Here is a 17,777-nt window from a genome sequence, read left to right as displayed (position 1 = left end):
ATTCATTAGCCAACACTGAACTGCCTATCGATAACATTTAGCTATTTTTGGTATTAGCTAGCTGGTATATATTAACGGTCGTCATAAGGTAACACTGCGAACGGTGAAACGAACGGCCACACTGCGTTGGACCGATGATGTGGATTTAAAAGTTAATTATTTCAATTTTAGTTATAGCAAATAGCTATGGACATTACCCAGAGCTTCAAGGCCAGCGTTATGACGGTGCGCCTGCAGCGCAAGGCCGAGCTGGCCGGCAAGGCCAAGCCCGCCACAGCGCCGACAAAAACTGGACCAACTGGCCCAAAGGATGACTTCGCCAAGCAGGCCAAGGAGGTGTGCAACAAGATCACTTCGCTGCGGAATGTGCTGATCGAGAACCGCACCGCCTACATGCGCATTGGCCAGCACCTCAAGTCCGCCGCGCACATGACCGACGCGCAGCGGGACCTGATTGATCGCGAGTCGGAGAAGTTCGTCACCTTCTACACGCAGCACCTGGCCAAGATGCGCAGCGATTGGAAGAGCGCCAAGCGGAAGCCGCAGGAGCGTCAGCACATCGACGCTGTGCTGGACCTGCTGGTCAGCTATTTGCACAGCGTGGAACAGATCTATCTGGACCAAAAGAAGTACCGTGTGCAGCACGAACTGGAAACCTATAGGCTGCTCAAGCTGGCGGCGGACAAGAAGAAGATACCAGTGCGTCCGGCGGGCAGCAACAGTGGCAAGCTGGGCAGGCGCCAGGTCAGCAACGGTGACAGCGAAGCCACGAAGTCATCTCCAAAAGCAAATGGCAACCACGATGAGTCCGCCGACAACGACTGGAATAACGACGGCTGGGGCGACTGGGATGAGGACGAGGAAGGCGATGAGGTGGACGATCACGATGGCGAGGAGGGCAAGGAAGCCAATCAGGCTAATCAACACAAACCGCGTACGCGCAAACGAAGCAAAGCCAACAGATCGGATCTGAACAACTCATCCTCCAAGATGGCTCTGGATGAGGAGCTCCAGCAGCAGCAGGAGGCCGACGATGACGATCCCCTAAGCGCCGAGGATGTGCAGCTCTTCGAGGCGGAGAACGTACACATCTACAACTTTCTGCAGGGCGTTTCCGAGGAGGTGGAGCAGATCGAAAAGAACGTGGTAGACATTGCCCAACTGCAGGACATTTTCACCGAAAAGGTAAGATGACATGATAACACAAGTCCTAAAGAATCCTTGTTGTTCTTTTCCATGCAGCCAACGATTCCTTTAGTTTATTTTTGATGAGAACATATTGCTCCATATTGCCAAGAAGACTTAGTGGCTGCCCATATGTTCATCGACTTAATCCTTCAATTAAAAATATTAATTGGCTTCGCTAAATTCCACATCCTTCGCGATTACGATGTATAAGCCGGGCTCTTATTAGCATGCAATTAATTATCAGCCAGATCCAGCTAGATCCACGTCCTAATCGCCTTTAATCCTCTTAAATTTCCCTTTTGTAGGTCGCCATGCAACAGCACAATATCGACAGGATAGTTAGTGCCGTCGTGGGCACCACGGAAAACGTCAAGGACGCCAACGAGCAAATCCGCCAGGCCACTCAACGAAATGCAGGACTACGCGTGTGGTCGCTGTTCTTCCTGCTGGTCATGTCGTTCTCCCTGCTCTTCCTGGACTGGTACTACGATTAAGTGTAGTCCCCAAATTTATGTGTAACCCACCCCATTTAAGGAATGGTAAATGCAAAAATGTTTTGTTATCGTTTGATCGCACTAAAAGCATATTTTGTTTATTACATAATTTATAAATAAAAGGAAAATATTTGTTTAGGCTATTCAACTGCCTTGTTTCATTTCAATGAAACCTCGTACAACAATATGGAACTAAAATCGATTTGAGCGCCTTGCTCACACATGTCTCAGTAGTTTATTTAAATTCTACACCAAAATGTGAATAACTAAGTGTTTTAGTGTTGCTTGGTACATTGTTTATATCTAGGTCCTTATTCCTATTATTTTCATTAAACGCTCTTCAAAAAAATATATATATATCTAACTGGGAACGGAAATCAGTAATAAGTATCTATAAGTATATATATATGTCTAAGGCCTAGAGTTAACCTTTGCGTATTTCTTTCAGTTGTTTTCATTGCATGAATGTCTAGATTAGATTCTAACTAGCTTAGTTCTAATATTTTGTAGCCTTAAGATTTGTGTCTGAGGGAGTGTATCCTTGGCTTAGTCGCTAAGTGTTTTTACGTTTTTAGTGCAATATGGGATTGCATTCAATGCAGTCTGCTGGTTCTTTTGTTTTCTTTTCATTTTGTTTAGAATTAGAGTTAAGAGTTACTTATTGGTTGGCTCTCCAATGGGATGAATGGAAGCTATTGCCCACAGAGTGTGGTAATAGTATAGGAAGGCGCCGATATTATTAGGCTAGGTTGCTTGTGATTACTTATAACTATAGCGTTGTACACTAAATAATAATCCGGCCCCTTGGGTTATGGCGTTGTGGCATAGGATTCCAGAGCCACGCTGTTGCCAGCACAGCTCTCCACCGAATTGGGGTATTCATCTGGGCTGTGGTACACGTGTCCGCCGCTGCTCATCGGCGTCAAAGGTGTCTCCTCGATGGGCGTGGCTGGATTCTCCAGCTTGTCACTGCTGGCGTGGCTATTGTTGTTGCTGGGTGACTTCGATGCGGCATCCTCGTTGCGGAATACGCCCAGCGGCAAATGGGTTTTCATGTGAGCTAATGTAAATTTAAAAAATAAATTAGTTATTACACGTTTAACTAGCTTCATAAACTTCAAATCGAGTTGCATCTTAACGTAGGCCATGCAAAAAGCCGGCATTTGTAATTTACCTATCCTTACTCTCGTTTCTCACGACAAACTAGAAAAGAACCTATTACTTAAATACATTTGGAATAGTGCTGCCAACTATGTAGACACATCTAAATTACATAAGTAGATAAGAACATTGGACATTACAACATTCAGACAGCTAGTAGTAGTCAATTATAGAATTTGAAATAATAACTTGGTTGAGGCTTTTTGAAAACTATCAATAGTTCTTAAGCTTAAGCTGCATTGACACCTTTAAATGATAATGATGATGATTTAAATTCATGATGATTGCTAAGGTAAAAATATCAAAATTCGATAAGGAAGGAAAACAAAGCTCTTCTGGTAATGAATGTATTTTTAAATTTCGAGTTAACAATGTTGGCAACACCATTTATGAACGGCGAGACTTTACCCCGAAAATTCGTGAAACGCATAAAGGAGCTTGGACAGAATTTGCATTTGTAAAACATCTCGCTGTGGGTGCGTCGATGTTTGCGCAATTCTTTCAGATACTCGAACCTCCGATCGCACCCGTCGCACTGGTAACCGAGCTCTGGAAAAGACAATTTCGTTGGCCTTTGTATCTTTATCTGTATCGTATCGTATCGGTATCTACATATTCGGTTCGGTTGTTGTGTTGAGCAATTAGGATTCACACAGTGTGATCTTGAAGGGAGCCAACATAGATAGCGATAAATACACTCATGTCAAGCGAATTTTATTTTTATTTAATGGTAAACCAAAGATTTCACTGTACCGCCAAGAAACAACCAACATGTAACATTGATTGTTAGAGATTTTTTTAATATTTTGGGTTGAAAGTGCGCGGCGAAACCCAGAGTTTCAGCCAGAGGAAATTCCATTGAAGTAGAAAGGGTTAAAGCAGAAGTTAAGCAATCTATATATACATAGGTATAGGTATATGTACAGCTAATAAATGTATATTCAATGGAATATTCAACAACCATTTTCTTAGAAATTCCCACGTGTTACGAAACGCACTCCACATCTACCAATTGAATACAAATAAGTGTTCGGTGTGTTCAGTGATCAGTGATCCAGTGTCCAGGTCATCGGATTAATAACAAAGGGCAGCTAATTGTCAATAATTAGGCAAGCCGAGCTAAAACTACAGAGCTAGAGCCGTCAGATATCAGCGTTTAATTGTCAGAGTTCATATCAACGGGTAATTAGCGTTTATACAATTTTTGCAAGCCGTTCGACCGGCCATTCAAACTACCAACTGGCTTGTTTACTATTATTGTTATATTGTTATATTTTTTGTTTTTTGTATCCACTCACAAAACTGCATGCGCAAGTTCATAAACGGTTTATGATGGCTTAAGGCTAAAAGCATAATACATAAGCTGTGTGTTTTTCATGCCAAGCATTAGGAATATGCCCATGCCATAAATCGATATTGGTATTCTCGAGACGAAAGCGATTCGTTCACGGTTGTCATACCTTTGGAGCACATACATATTACCACGCTTGTATGAACTGCCGCCAACAACAACAACAGCGACAGCAACAATACAACGATAACAATTGATGGAGGATTAGTAAGAGGCTTATAACTCAAGCTACTACAGAGCAGCACTAAGACTAAATGAATGGGGATTAGTACATGGTAGGTTAACTGCTAGGCAACCAAAAAAAAAAAAAAAGAAGAAAATCAACGAACTAAACCCTTTTTGGTGGTGCTCGAAACTTACCTCCGTGGAACTTAATGTGCGTCTTGAGGGCGCTCTCCGTGCCAAACTGTTTGCCACACTCGTCGCAGGTGTGCGGCTTGGAGAGCAGGTGCACCGTGATCTTGTGCAGCGTCAGTTGCGATGGTCGCGGGAACCGGACGCGACAAATGTTGCACTCGTACGGCCGTCCCTCCACATCGTGCGACTCCATGTGCCGATGCAGCGCCGTACGCATGCGATACCCTCGCTTGCAGATTGTGCACACAAATGGCATTGTTGTCAGCGCTCCGTGCGCCAACTGATGGTGCTTCTTCAGGGAAATTTCGTTGGTGAATCGCTCCTCGCAGTACAGACAATGGTGGCTCGTCCGCAGCTCGCTCACCTGCACCGTGGACGCGACGGCGGGCGACGGAGGCGGAGCTGGTGATGCGGGCGGAGCCGGAGATGCCGGCGGTATGTGATCCACCGTCGATGAGGAGGGTGACGACGAGGGCGATGGCGAGGCCACCGGTGTGGCCAAATGCAGCGGACCCTGTGGCCCAACGATCACGCCTCGCTTGCGATACTGTCGCAACGTGGTCGTGGAATCTGGCTCGGATTGTTCCGGCGACGGCATTGTTATGTGCTGCGAGTACACCATGGGCTGTGGCGATGGTACCGAGACTATGGTCGATGGCGGAGTCAACACCGTTGGCGGAGGCTGCAGTGTCTGCAGCTCCTCGAACTGTTCGTTGGCATGGCTGTGACCGGAAGTGCCTGTAACGGGATGAAGACAAGTTTTAGATCGGAACCAATTTAGATCGTACAAAATGCTTGGGGTGATCTTTGTTTTAGTAATGAGTTAAATGCAGCTTAGTGATAATGCCATTATTCCAATTTACTCACAGTCTTCGCAATCGGGACAGCAAAGAATCTTTCGTGGCGTTGTTGGGCTTGCTTGCATTTCCACTGCTGTTGTGGAATTTATGGTTTAATAAGAGATTGTTTTGGTGAAAGTTTAAATCTATAATACTAACTTGATGGATGCGGCGACTGTGGCTGCATTAACGGTTGTTGCTGTGGTTGCTGCACTTGCAACACATGTTGCTGCTGTTGCTGGTGTTGCTGCGGCACTTGTTGTTGCGGTTGCACTTGCAGTTGCTGCACCTGCTGTAGCACTTCTTGTTGCAGTTGAGGTTGCTGTTGCTGTTGCTGTTGGTGGTGTTGTGCTTGGGGTAGTTGCTGAAGTGCCTTTTGCTGCTGCTGCTGCTGCACTTGCAACTTCTGCTGCGGCTGCAGTTGATGCTGTTGAAGCTGTAGCCTTGGCTTATACGGCCTACCCCGTGGCCTGCGTTCGCTGGTGATCTGCAGCTGAACGTCCTCCACCTTCACAGTGCCCGATGGATCCGTTTTCAGGGTCATGTGAATGCGCTGGATGTGAACGTCCAGTGCCTTCTGGGCGGGAAACACCTGTGAGCACTGACCGCACTGGTACTGCTGCACCACATGGTGGCTGAGGATGTGCTGCGATCGCTTCGTTCTGCCGGCAAAGGCCTGCGGACAGTGCGGACAATTGAAGGGCGCCACCGCCGGATGCAGATCTATGATATGCCGGCTGTACTCCAGGCTGCTGGAGAATCGCGGCCCGTTATGGCAGAAGCGGCACTTCAGCGTGAGCGCCCGACCCCTGGCCGCTGTGACGGGAATGGGGGTCACTTTCGTTGATATGGAAGTGGCTCCCGGCATTCCCAATACTGGATGGCTTTGTACGACGCGAGTTTGTTGCGGCTGTTGCAGCCGCTGATACTGCTGGTGGTGATACTGCTGCCGTATCTGTTGGCGTTGCGTGTGCTGCATTTGACGGACATCGTTGCTGGTGGCAGCATTATAGATGTGCAGCGGTGCCTGTTGCGGATTGCTGGCCGAGGCCACTGGCTGCTCCGGCTGCTGGATCAGTATCATAATCGGCTGCTGTTGCTGTTGCGCCTGCTGCGCTTGCTGTTGCTGATGCTGGCGTTGCTGTTGCTGTTGCTGTTGCGACATCTGAATCTGTTGCTGGCGATGTTGCTGTTGGTGATTCACCTGCTCGATCACGTAGCTTTCATTGGATGCTGGTTGAAGCATCGTGTATGTTTCAGTCTGCTGCGGATAAAGATCGCTCGCACTGATGTAGTACGTTGTGGTCGTGGGTGCAACACTCTCGACGGGTGCACTCTTGATGGCCTCAAGTCCGCCCACCGATGACCACTGGACTTGCTGCTGTTGCTGCGACTGCTGCGTCTGCCACTGTCGTGTTGTTTCCGTGCCAGCCGAGGGCAACGAGATGACCTGCATCTTGTTGGAGGATTGCTGCACCGTCTGCTGGACAATGTGCTGCTGGTAAATCTGCTCGTAGGTGACTGTCGTCGTCGTGCCCTGCGACTGGACATGAGGCACCAACTGGGACTGCAGTTGTACTTGTGGAACCACTTGTTGCTGTGCTTGCGGCACGAGCTGTAAAGTATGTTGCTCCTGGTTTTGGACTTGAATTTGAGGCTCAATTTGCGGTGGGATTTGGTGTTGCATCTGAGATTGGTCATGAGATTGTACTTGAGGCTGATGGTTTTGTGGAGATTGCACGCTTAGCACATCGTGTTGCATTTGAGTCTCAATTTGAGGTTGCATCTGAGTCTCGATTTGAGGTTCCATTTGTATTTCGATCTGAGACTGAACTTGAGGTGATGATATGGGAGATTCAAATGGTGAATGATTTGCGGACTCATTTTGAGGCTGTGTATCAGCTTGCAATGGTAGGTTTGATTGGTCATCCATTTGGACGGTGTTTGGCTGTGTCTGCATTTCGACTTTTTCCACCTGCTCCTCTGCCGGCGGATCGGATTGTGCCGGCTGCAGATCCCTTAGGAACTGGGTCAGTTCTAAATGCAAGTTTTGTCCCTGCTCCGGTGTCTCAATGTTCTCGAAGCAGGGAATATCGTTTTGGAAACCAATCAGTTCATTGGTAAAGTTGCTATTATCAAAGGGATCCTCAGTGGCATTGGGCTTCTCGTCCTTCGGTTCGGCAACAGAACTCTGCTCGAAAGGATTTGGTGGCGACGAAACGGGCGACTCCTGCTCAGTCAGTGTGGCATAATCGGCTGGAGTGAGGAACTCATCAATGTGGGCACAGTTTGGTGTGTACATGTGCTGGTCCTGCATCTCATTGAGGATGCCATTGAGTGTGGTCTCCACGTCGTTCATCTCTACCTCCAGCTTCTGCTTGGCCTCCAGATCGTTGAGGGGCACCAAATCCGAGGGAGTCGGTGATGGCGCCGGTGTAGTGACCTTGAGCTGTTCAATTCCGTTCGCACAGTGCTTGGCGAACTCGGCCATGAAGTCCATGGGCGTTGGCCCAGATCGCACTATCGGCACCTCTTCCGTGTCCGTGTCATCTGATTCCGTTCCCCCAGGCGGTGTTGCTTCAATTTTATTGGTTCGGAGTGCCACAGCAGAATTGAAGCTATCTGCTGTAGCACTCTGGCAAAAATTTTCATCGTTTTCGTTGTTGTTCACGTCATCGGGGCGCAGGGGGAACTCCTTGGGATCAGCGGACTGGCGATTGGCCGCCTCAGTCTCCGGATCCACGCAAAGGCGACGCTGCAGATTCTCATCCAGAACCTCCAGCGGTATGCTCACTATGATCTCCCTCTGGTCAGCAGAGTCTGATTCGTCCGCAGTTTCCGTTTGCTGGACAGATGCCTCATCCTTCATGGTTTGTAGTAACGCACAAGATTCCTGCTGTCCCATAGTTTTCAACTGCTCAACAGCTTTCCTTTGCGACTCGCTGGTTTCTGTGGATGAGGTCAGTTCCTCGGACTGCACTAGATCAGAACCAGCCCTGATGTCATTCCCAATTGACTCGATTTCCGTTCTAACAGCAGTTGGTTCTGATTGAATCGATTCTTTTATAACGCTGGTGGCTTCTAATGTTTGCTTTTCGGATGATGTTTCCTCATAATTTTGGGCGTTGAGGACGTGCATTTCAGCTTGGGGTAGTTCCTTCACTACACCATTGGACGCTATCATTTCGTTAGCCGGCTCCATTTCCATGGCTAACTGGTCGCGACTGTCTATCAAACCATTTGATGTGATGTCCTTTTGCATTTTACACAACATCAAATTATTTAAACTGATTTCATCGCACTTATTTTGGACCACATTAGAGGCTACTTCCTTTGGCGCATCGGAAGTGCTGTCGATGGCCTCATCACAGGACGGTGCAAGGCCTTCCATCCTTGGTTCCTTCGGATATATATCCTTTTGATCAGACTTTTTGTTCTCTTCGTTGACTGGCTGCGCGGCCGCCTTTCGGTTCAGCGGCTCCTTCCTAACCAGCGATCGCCTCTGTCTTTTGGCCGGCATGTATATCGGCGCTTTCCTGGGCCGCCGTCCCCTGCGCGGCATTAAATCATACATGGGCGATGTCTTCTCCGGCGACTGCTGCTTAACGAGTATCACCGATCTCCGCGCCGAGTTGGAGGTGGAGGACGGACTGCTGTCGCTTTCGAAGCCACAGCATGGACCGACGGACAAGTCGCTCATGTGTTCACTGCTGCTGGTGCTGCTGCGTTGGCGATTGGGCGACATGACCGCCGTCGAGCAACTGGACGCCCGACTCTCCGAAAGTTGTTTGCGGGCAGCCTTCGTCTTCCAGGGCATGCTGCTGGCATTGATGGACGCGGCGGGACGCTCCATTTCACAGCCAATGGAGAGGGTTCGATACTTGCGCACTCGGTGCTGCTGAGGACTTGGTTTGGGCGGTGGCAAACTCTCGAACTCCGTTCGCACCTGTTTGGCTGGAGTTGTTGCTGTTGCTGCTGCTGCTGCTGCTGTCGAATCTCCGTCCGATTCGGATACCATGCGGCGCTTACGTATGGGCTGCTGCTCCTCGTGGCTGGTTGGCTCCAACTGCAGCCAGCTATCGTGTGTCTTCTTTTGGACTTTTTGCTGACGCTTCGCTTGTCTGGCCGTCTGGCGGTCGGATATCTCCTGGGCAAAGTCCTGCAGGCGCTGCTGCATCCGTACACATTTCCGCCGGAACTTGGCCACCATCAAAAACTGGGCCATGCACTGCCGGCAGATTTCTTGCGGCAGTCCATCGTCGCGATTTATCTGGAAGTGCAAAAGAGAGGGTGCGAAAATAAATATTCGATTCGTGGAATAAATCATTGTTGGCATTTAAATTGTCATTTTGGCTGCTGAATGTGATTTGCGGCCCTTAGTTTTCTGAATGGAAAAATCTGTGGGCTTATACATATATGCAATAGTGAATTTATTGCATTTACTAAATTATTGAAAGTCTACTCTCTACACACTGATTTTTAAGTTTGGACCCAAAACTTTCTCTAGCCAACACAATGTGGAGTAGAAAATAAATCGTATAACTATTTTAGTTGTATGGAGATCAAGGCATTTAAAGCCATTAATAACCCATTAAAATTATGCTTTTGAAATACTATTATCTATTTTTAGCAACCATTCCTTTTATAGCCCCTGCATGTGCCATTAAGTTTTCCTTACTTGTACAGCATTTTGTCATGTAGATTGCCCAGCGAGAGTTGCATGCAAATCTACTACTTAAAATTTGCCTAAACATAAACATTGACTTACTCGCTGACTGATTAGATAATAAAATTGTAATCCAGCCCACTTCCTGGCGTCATACCTTTCCTTTTCATTCGATTCGATTCCAATCCATTCACTTTGCGACCAAAACTGACCGACCAAATTATGAATTAATTAACTGACATTGAACATTGAACGTTGAAAAGGCGAAGTCGAAAATCTTTCGCTTCGAACGCCAGTCCAGTCCACAAGCCACAGCGATGTTTATTAATGATTTATGGGCAGGGCTGGTGGCTCGAAATCCCCAATCTGCACACAGGTGGCGAAGGCGGATCGGTATCGGTACGGCACGGATTGGAGTGGAGTGGAGCATTCGAGTGGCAAAAATTCCGAGCGCCACAAAAAGCACCTTCGTTTTCTGCGGCGATTTGGAGCAAATAATTTGCTTTTGTTTTCCAATCGAGTGGTTTCATTAACTGCAGGCGGGGGAGATTCAACAAATCGTAGTGCCCAAAATGCGATACATAAAAAAAGAGCGCTTTAATTAGGATTTCCTAATCTTTGTGCATACATTTTGCATTTGTTTACGCCGGCCTTAACAATCGAAATAGTGACGAAACACTCTGTGCGCACACGCGACTGTAATCAATTCGATGGTATTGGCCGTTGTGCCGAAAATGAATTAAAGCGTACCAGGAGTGGCAAACTCAACAAAAAAAATAACGTAATTAACAAGTTCAAGATCTTGTGAATGGGCTAGGTAACAAAAAATCCAGTTACTCAATGTGAATGGGGAGGGGGGCGTAGAGGAAAGGGGATGCCGTCGAAGAATGCTGATACAATTCCGAACATACGTTACCGCTTGCGAGGAGCGACAAAGAGCTAGCTAGCTGGGTAACGACTGGGTAACCAAAGAGGCAAAAGCAAAAAAAACCACTGACAACGTGATTTGTTTCGAGATATGTGCTTAGGTTATGGTAATGCCAATACAGTTCCCAAAATGACATAAAACCGTACAAGAGACCGGCCACAATTTATGCAGAGCTCGGCGAAAAAGAGTCCCGGGGTCGGGAAATTTGAACGATTTCGAATGCAGATGCCGCCAACAATGCATAACCGATGTGTGTGCCGGAGAAGTTCCAGTCGGAGAGCTGGAGCTGGAGTTGGAGTTGGAGTTGGGGAGTACTGGAACTGGTCAAAAAAAAAAAAAAAAAAATGAAAAAAAAGTGAGAAAAAAGGAAGGCAAACCCAAAATCTGCCACAAAAAATAAAGGAGCGGGACAAAAACCAGCAGAAATGAGCAGCAGTCTGGGCTATCTGGTCAAAAAAAGAAAAAAAGCGAACTGCAAAAAGCACAAAACTGACGACAGACGCAACGGACCGCCGTCAAGTGTAAATGACAATCCGAGTAAATGCCGTCCGGCTGGATCGGGCGGATATACTCGTACATATATATAGATAGATGTGCATGTGTGACCAAGTGGACCGATGCATAAAATCGACGCAAATGCGTTGGCTACACTGCGACAAAATGCGTCCTGCGGTGTTTGCATCTCATAAAAAAAAAAAAACGGGGGAATAATAAAATTTGAAGTGCTAACCGTTTGAAGGCAATAAATAAATCATGCCGAATAAATCGACGCAGATGAACAGTCTGGCAAATCAGATGCGTCCACAAACATTACAATAAGGCACATAAATTTCGAATTTATCACGCCACAAAAGAGATCAATAAAAATCCAAAATGGTCGTCGCAAAATAAATATTATTCGAAAAATAAAAAAAAGCCACCAATAAGCAAGTCATCGAGATCTCGAATATGAATGCCCAAGAATTTGAATAGTACTCCGATGAATATATCCGTAAAACATTTTAATTAGCGTTAACGTTTCACGCACATGATGCTCAGTACATATATGTACAAAAAAAAAAAAAAATAAATAAAAAAAAAAAATAAAAAAAATAATAATAATAAAAAGAAGCTGACAAATTTTGTGCGCAGGCCAAGAAAAAAATGTACAATATGTCGCTGACCGTTTGTTTTTTTTTCTTTCTCGCAGTTGACTGTTTATTCGCTATAAAGTGGGCATGACACAAATAATAAAAATATAATATGGTTATTTAAATGTTCGGACATCTCCGCGTGGTTCAAATTCAGCAGAATGGGAAAGCAACACGTTGTGCGAAATGTAAATTTCCTGGGTGGAGCTCTCGGCTCAATAAATAGCAATCAAAGGTAGCATCGGGGCGTATGAGATATTTTTTCAGTGATTTATAATGTGGCCGATGGTTGGCGGATAGAGCGCAAATAGTGGCCAAATGCACACGGCGAAGTATGTCGAAATTGTAAAAGTTAAATGTTTTTAAAAGACACATGCCAGTAACATACATACATAAGTACATATGTCTTATGTGTAAGGTATAAAAGGCCTCTTTATATGCATTGTCAGCATTGATTGACAGTTAATTATTGTATTCCATAATCGTTTTTACTTTTCTTCTTTTTTTTTTAAGGCGGCCCGCTCAAATTGCTTTGTTTAGTCGAACACAAGTCAACACACAAGATTTTGAGTGCTTTTGTGACGACTTTGTAATTTATTAGTTTCGAATAAGTATCAAAGGGTGACATAAATGCAAACATTTGCCATCTACCATCTTAGCCACAATCGCGCACTGGCAAAGTTCTTATTTGTCTTTGGCGAAACTGCAGTAATCCAAAGTGGACAAATAACCCAGAAAAGCCACACAATTGAAAGATTAGTTCAAGATAAACGTCGTTCCCAGCCAGAGAGCAATAATGATTTCGATTCCGATTCGAAACCATCGCAATCCGATGCCCTCGAGCTTCGATTTGTCGTGGCCTCTGACGTCGGATTGTCGTACGCTTTATTCGTTGCCCTCTCACTTGAATTTATTCATTTTTCCTTTTTGTTAACCCTTTTTTTTACTATTTTTTTTTGTATCTTTGCCCTTTCTCTTCCTAGTTTCACCAGCATGAGCCGGAGAAAGGGCGTTGGTTCCAGGGAATTAGACAAAAGAAACCATCAAACACGCCATGGAAATCGAGTTAATTTGCACTCAATGTGCAACCGATTACGGCCAAGAAAAATGCCAAAAAGCCAAATACCAAGAGAAATAGAAGTGGAAATGGAAACTGAAGCAACAAGCGCTCAAAAGTGGTCAGCACTCCAAAGATCGAAGCCCAAATGCACTGGACTTCAGTTCAGTTTAGTTCAGTTTACTTCCTCGAGGCAAGGAAGCCAACATAAATTGTTGCAATTTGCCCAATTAATTTTCATTTGCGAAATATAATTTGGGCAACGTGACATTTGTGGTGGCTCACTTAAAATACAATTTGTTGAAACAACGAGCCGTTTGGAAAATGGGTTTTTAAATTAGAAAAACTATAAATGCAAGCCACTTATTCGAAAATTCCATTACCGATCACTTTGTACGCCAAATATTATGTGGAAAAAAGGTTCCGCATTAGCATGTTACCTTTCAATATTCGCAACTGGTTTTCGCATCTTTAAAATGCAAAGTTCATTTTTGTTTTTTTTATCGCCTGTCGGCGTAAAGAATATTGATATATTTTCAAATCGACACACCGAGTTTATCTGACTCACTCAGCCACGCTTATTTGTTGATATGTAGATAAAATATGATTGTTATGATATTTGCAAGCACAACAAACAAACAACTGATACTTGGCGATCCATTAAGACGGCATTTTAGAGAGATTCAATTTCAACAGATATTGTAACAAAGTTGCGATAATCGAAACGCCAATTTGCCGGCCAGGCAACCCAATATGGTTGCACCAGCCAGGGATTGTTCGATTGCTGGCTGGTTGGATTGCTGGTGAATTGATGACGCCGCCGGCGGATGGCCACCACCACCAGTGGCCAGTGGCCGATGGCCACCTCATCGCGGGGCACAGAGACGAGAAATTTAATAAGCGTAAACTGTTGCAAGAAAGTCGGACTCATAAATATAGTCGTCGTCCACTTGGAGGTGGGTAAATTCAGTGCGAGCGAGATAATAAATCGCTGCGATGCAAACATAAATTTACATTTTTGATGATGATAATTCCATTGCGCTGCTGCCGGGCGGGCAATGAAACACTAACACCACCCACCACCCAGCACCCATCCATCCACCAGCCGCTGAAAATTGCTGCAAATTAAAATCCAAATCCAAGAGTCAACAAGGCGAATTTCCCTCCCAAGAAGCCAGCCAGACACTCAATGTTTAACTAATTAAGAGATGAGCCCCGGTCCGGGGTGTGCGATGTAAGCCCATGTTGAACATGGAAGGAGACGGCAGCAGGAGGACCGGGCTGGGCTGCAAAGGATTTGGGGCGCTGGGCAGGATGTGGGGTGATGATGCTGGGTGATGGTGATGCCGCCGCCACTTCGGAGCGGTTCATCCCAAACAGCTTCCGACTCTAATGTAGCCATAAAAAGCCGCAGCCAGCTGACAAGCAGACAGCCAGCGATTGTAATCAAAGATGTGCACTCAAAAGAAAACATGTACGAGTCATATTCATATCGAAAGATAAAACTTAAAGATATGTGATTGCCATGTTGGCCAGCTTTAAATCAAATAAAGGAAATAACCCATAATGGCATGTGGGCAAGTGCATTAAAAATCAGGAAGTTGATTGTCAATCGAGGACCAATCATTCTGTAATTGATAGCCGGCGGATAGTAAATGGTCTGTAATAATCAAACATTGGGGATCCGGCTAACGAGGTTTCGGGTTCCATTTATTTTCCCATCTAAGCCCCAATTCGCAACATTTAGTTGGGTATATATCGTTAACTTTGAATGAAGTTAGCTGAGTGGCATGGTGGTACTATATGCCACATGGCAGTTTAACGGCTCGACAAATTGAGTAAGCCACCCCAAGTAATTCTGTTTACTTTTCAATTACACATCGGGCTACTTAAAGAAAGCCGCCCCCAAACCATTCGCAATTGGGGTTGTTCACTCTTGCTGCCCTTTTTGACATAGCAATTTAAATTATTTATATGTTGCACTTTCATGTGTGAAACAAATGAAGAAAAAGTAAAAATAAAACAAAATAGCACGCTTTAAGTTTCTATGCGCTGGTAAAAAATGAGTTTTTTCCCACTTTGAAGGCTGCAAAAAAATGCGATTTTTTCTGCGTGTGAAGTGTGCGAAAGAGACCACAAGTCAGCCAGGACGGATACTTAATAAATCATACGCCCCATGGCGGCGGAAACAACAGAATTAGACAAGCCCACAACACAGCAGCCCACCATGGAAGTGGGGGGTGGCTGGAGTGGGGTTGTAACCAGGGGGCGGCGTTTTGGGCGGTAAATGGTTAGCATTTTGCCCGGTCCGGGGAATACCCAGTGATTCTGAAGAGGATGTGGCATGGGTGGCAGGATGGACTGCGCTGCGAAGTGGCGCGCTGCCACTTTGCACTTAAATCAACCCACTTGTAGAACTCCAGCAGCACTCGAGTTGCCATTTCACCATTTGGCTTAATTGCAGCGGACAATGTACACAGAAAAATTAAACAGCAAAACAAGCCGCAAAAAAAAAAAAGCAGAAAAAAAGGATGCCTAGTGCAAAATGCGCTCTTCTGTTACATAGAACACTCTGCGTATAAATCTGCCATTCAGTATGAGTGCACATACAATACAATACACATGTGCTAATAGGCGGAGCAACAAAAGCCACAAAAGTGGGTGGTGGATGAGGGGAGCTGGTTGACTGCCAGGCCGGCTGGGAAACCCGATACAAACCAGGCCACCAACGGGATTCCGATTCCGGCTCATCGGCGGGCAACGGTAGGTGATGGTGATGGTGAAGGCGCTGGTAATGGTCAGCAATCGGTCGGTACGTAGGAAAACACTGGAAACAGACGCAAAGAATGACCGGCATATCGATTAGGCGACTAGACCCCGAAATAAAGAAATAACTAAAAACAGCAGAGAGACACCCAAGTGATCTATTTTGAAAAGTGGAAATCGAGAAATATATGTACATATATGTATATGCACAGCTTCTGCGCCGCTTTCATTCAATTCAATTCCATCGAATAGTTTACTCACATCAATCATGCACATATATGTATGTAGATACATTTGTACATACTTACACGACCCTGAACCAAATCAGAACAGATTTATTATGTAGTCCAAATGCGTTTAGCGAACAAAACCAAATAATGCCGCACACATCTTAATTACCCCCACCTAAGCTAGATCCACAAAAAAAAAATACAAAACTCGAGGAAAACGGAAAAACCAGGCTGCCGCTCTTCTGATGCCGCAAACAACAGGGGAACAGATTCTCGCAAAACAGCAGCCCAACAATGCATAAAGTTCCATTGTATAAACAAAAGATTCGAGTGCTAAAGTATCTCATAATGCGGGCGAATTTAGTCTAAATTGTATAAGGGGGCACAGGCACACAAAAGCGAATCTCATTTTGCGAGGGGCAGAAGAAAAGACCCTAGGTCTACTCGAACTTGTAGATTGCTATCAGCGGGTTTCTCAGATGTTTTCCTTTTCTAAATCCCTCTATGTGGGGTTTATCCAATTCTTGCAGGGTCTGAATTGCGACACTTCCTCCAGAGATCTACAATTCATATGAGTCAGCCCTAACAGTATCTATTTAATTCCTTCAGATACTTCGCTTGTATCTTGTATCTTTTATCTCGTATCTGTTGCTGGGGTTGCGAACATAAAACGAAACGGAAACTGCGATCCATACGATACTTACATACTTATATGTTTAATCACAATGCCTGGGAATTTTTATACTTTCTTTTCAAGTTGCATATCTTTATTTATATTCGCATTATTTGTTTATTTTATACGCCACTTCAACTTTGTGGCACTTGAATACGATTTCTTTGATTGTTTACTTGTTAAAATGCTGCTCTTTTTTGCTGTCGCTCATGTGCCAGCTCGGTTCTTTTTTATTTATTCTTTTTTTTTTCACTTTTATTATTTTGCCGACGACTCTTGTTTTGCATATTTTATGGATTTGCTTGAACTTGACTCGCTTTCCGGATTTTGGCGGCAGACTTGGTTTTATCACAAAACAACATTTTCTCAGCTATCATAAGTTTTCGTTGCTGCCTGCACATTTCATTCAACTCGCATTAAGCGAAACATATTGTTTAATTAACTTTTTGGCGGTGCAATCAAAGGCTGTTTTGACATATAAATAGATTAATCAGATGTGTAGATTTCGGCTTTCTTGTTTTTTGCTTGTTTCCCTTGCAAAGTCTAGTCTATTTCATTGCATTTTCCCCCTTTGAATTGCAGACTATCTATTTTCACTATTTTTCCCGTTTGGCGACACTTTCTAGTTACAGCGACCCAGACAAACAGAACTGTGCTGCCTGGTGTTTTATTTATAAACTTCTCCCCATCGAATCAACAATATTTGTTTCGAAAACTCTGCGGTTTTTTTTCAGCTTTCAAAATCGCGCTCGTGCATCCGCGTTGATTCGCTTTGACCGGAACATAAACAGATACTGACTCGAAACGAGGAAGCTCTGGTTTTTGGGCCGTCCTCGTCCTGGCAAACCTTTCTATCTAATTTGATTGGAATATGCGCACAGGAGGGCGTCATCTGTTGGTGCTGCTGAATCCTGCTCCGGCACCAGCTTCTGCTGCT

At 45.1% G+C, this 17,777-nt stretch overlaps 2 protein-coding genes across 6 annotated transcripts in view; one reads left to right on the top strand and one right to left on the bottom strand.

Annotated features, from left to right (window-relative positions):
• Positions 1 to 65: 65 nt before the first annotated feature.
• Positions 66 to 2,055, top strand: LOC6729434 (syntaxin-18). The gene is made up of 2 exons (XM_002104709.4): positions 66 to 1,185; positions 1,494 to 2,055. Exons 1-2 carry the CDS (start codon positions 187 to 189, stop codon positions 1,680 to 1,682), a joined length of 1,188 nt encoding a protein of 395 aa, XP_002104745.2. The 5' UTR covers positions 66 to 186; the 3' UTR covers positions 1,683 to 2,055.
• The window catches only part of LOC6729433, a 37,244-nt gene continuing 21,351 nt past the window's right edge, over positions 1,885 to 17,777 (bottom strand). For 2 of the 5 annotated variants that reach the window (XM_016177408.3, XM_016177403.3), the window contains exons 3-7: positions 5,550 to 9,660; positions 5,419 to 5,484; positions 4,555 to 5,289; positions 3,252 to 3,392; positions 1,885 to 2,742 (exon numbers count right to left, since the gene is read on the bottom strand). In XM_016177408.3, the coding sequence (XP_016036075.1) occupies positions 2,492 to 2,742; positions 3,252 to 3,392; positions 4,555 to 5,289; positions 5,419 to 5,484; positions 5,550 to 9,660 (5,304 nt within the window). In that variant the 3' untranslated portion in view covers positions 1,885 to 2,491. The remainder of the gene's footprint in view (positions 2,743 to 3,251; positions 3,393 to 4,554; positions 5,290 to 5,418; positions 5,485 to 5,549; positions 9,661 to 17,777) is intronic. The other 3 variants (XM_016177406.3, XM_016177407.3, XM_016177405.3) reach the window with 3 other exon arrangements.

The sequence above is a fragment of the Drosophila simulans genome, chromosome 3R, assembly GCF_016746395.2.
Source record: "Drosophila simulans strain w501 chromosome 3R, Prin_Dsim_3.1, whole genome shotgun sequence".
Taxonomy (NCBI): Eukaryota; Metazoa; Arthropoda; class Insecta; order Diptera; family Drosophilidae; genus Drosophila; species Drosophila simulans.
This window is presented reverse-complemented; position numbering and strand designations above follow the sequence as displayed.

What these genes read in the sequence shown, in the direction of transcription:
- LOC6729434 (XM_002104709.4), top strand. Translation starts at nt 187, where the DNA reads ATGGACATTACCCAGAGCTTCAAGGCCAGCGTTATGACGGTGCGCCTG. An exon ending in AGGACATTTTCACCGAAAAG is followed by an intron (nt 1,186 to 1,493) that starts GTAAGATGACAT and finishes TCCCTTTTGTAG; the next exon opens with GTCGCCATGCAACAGCACAA.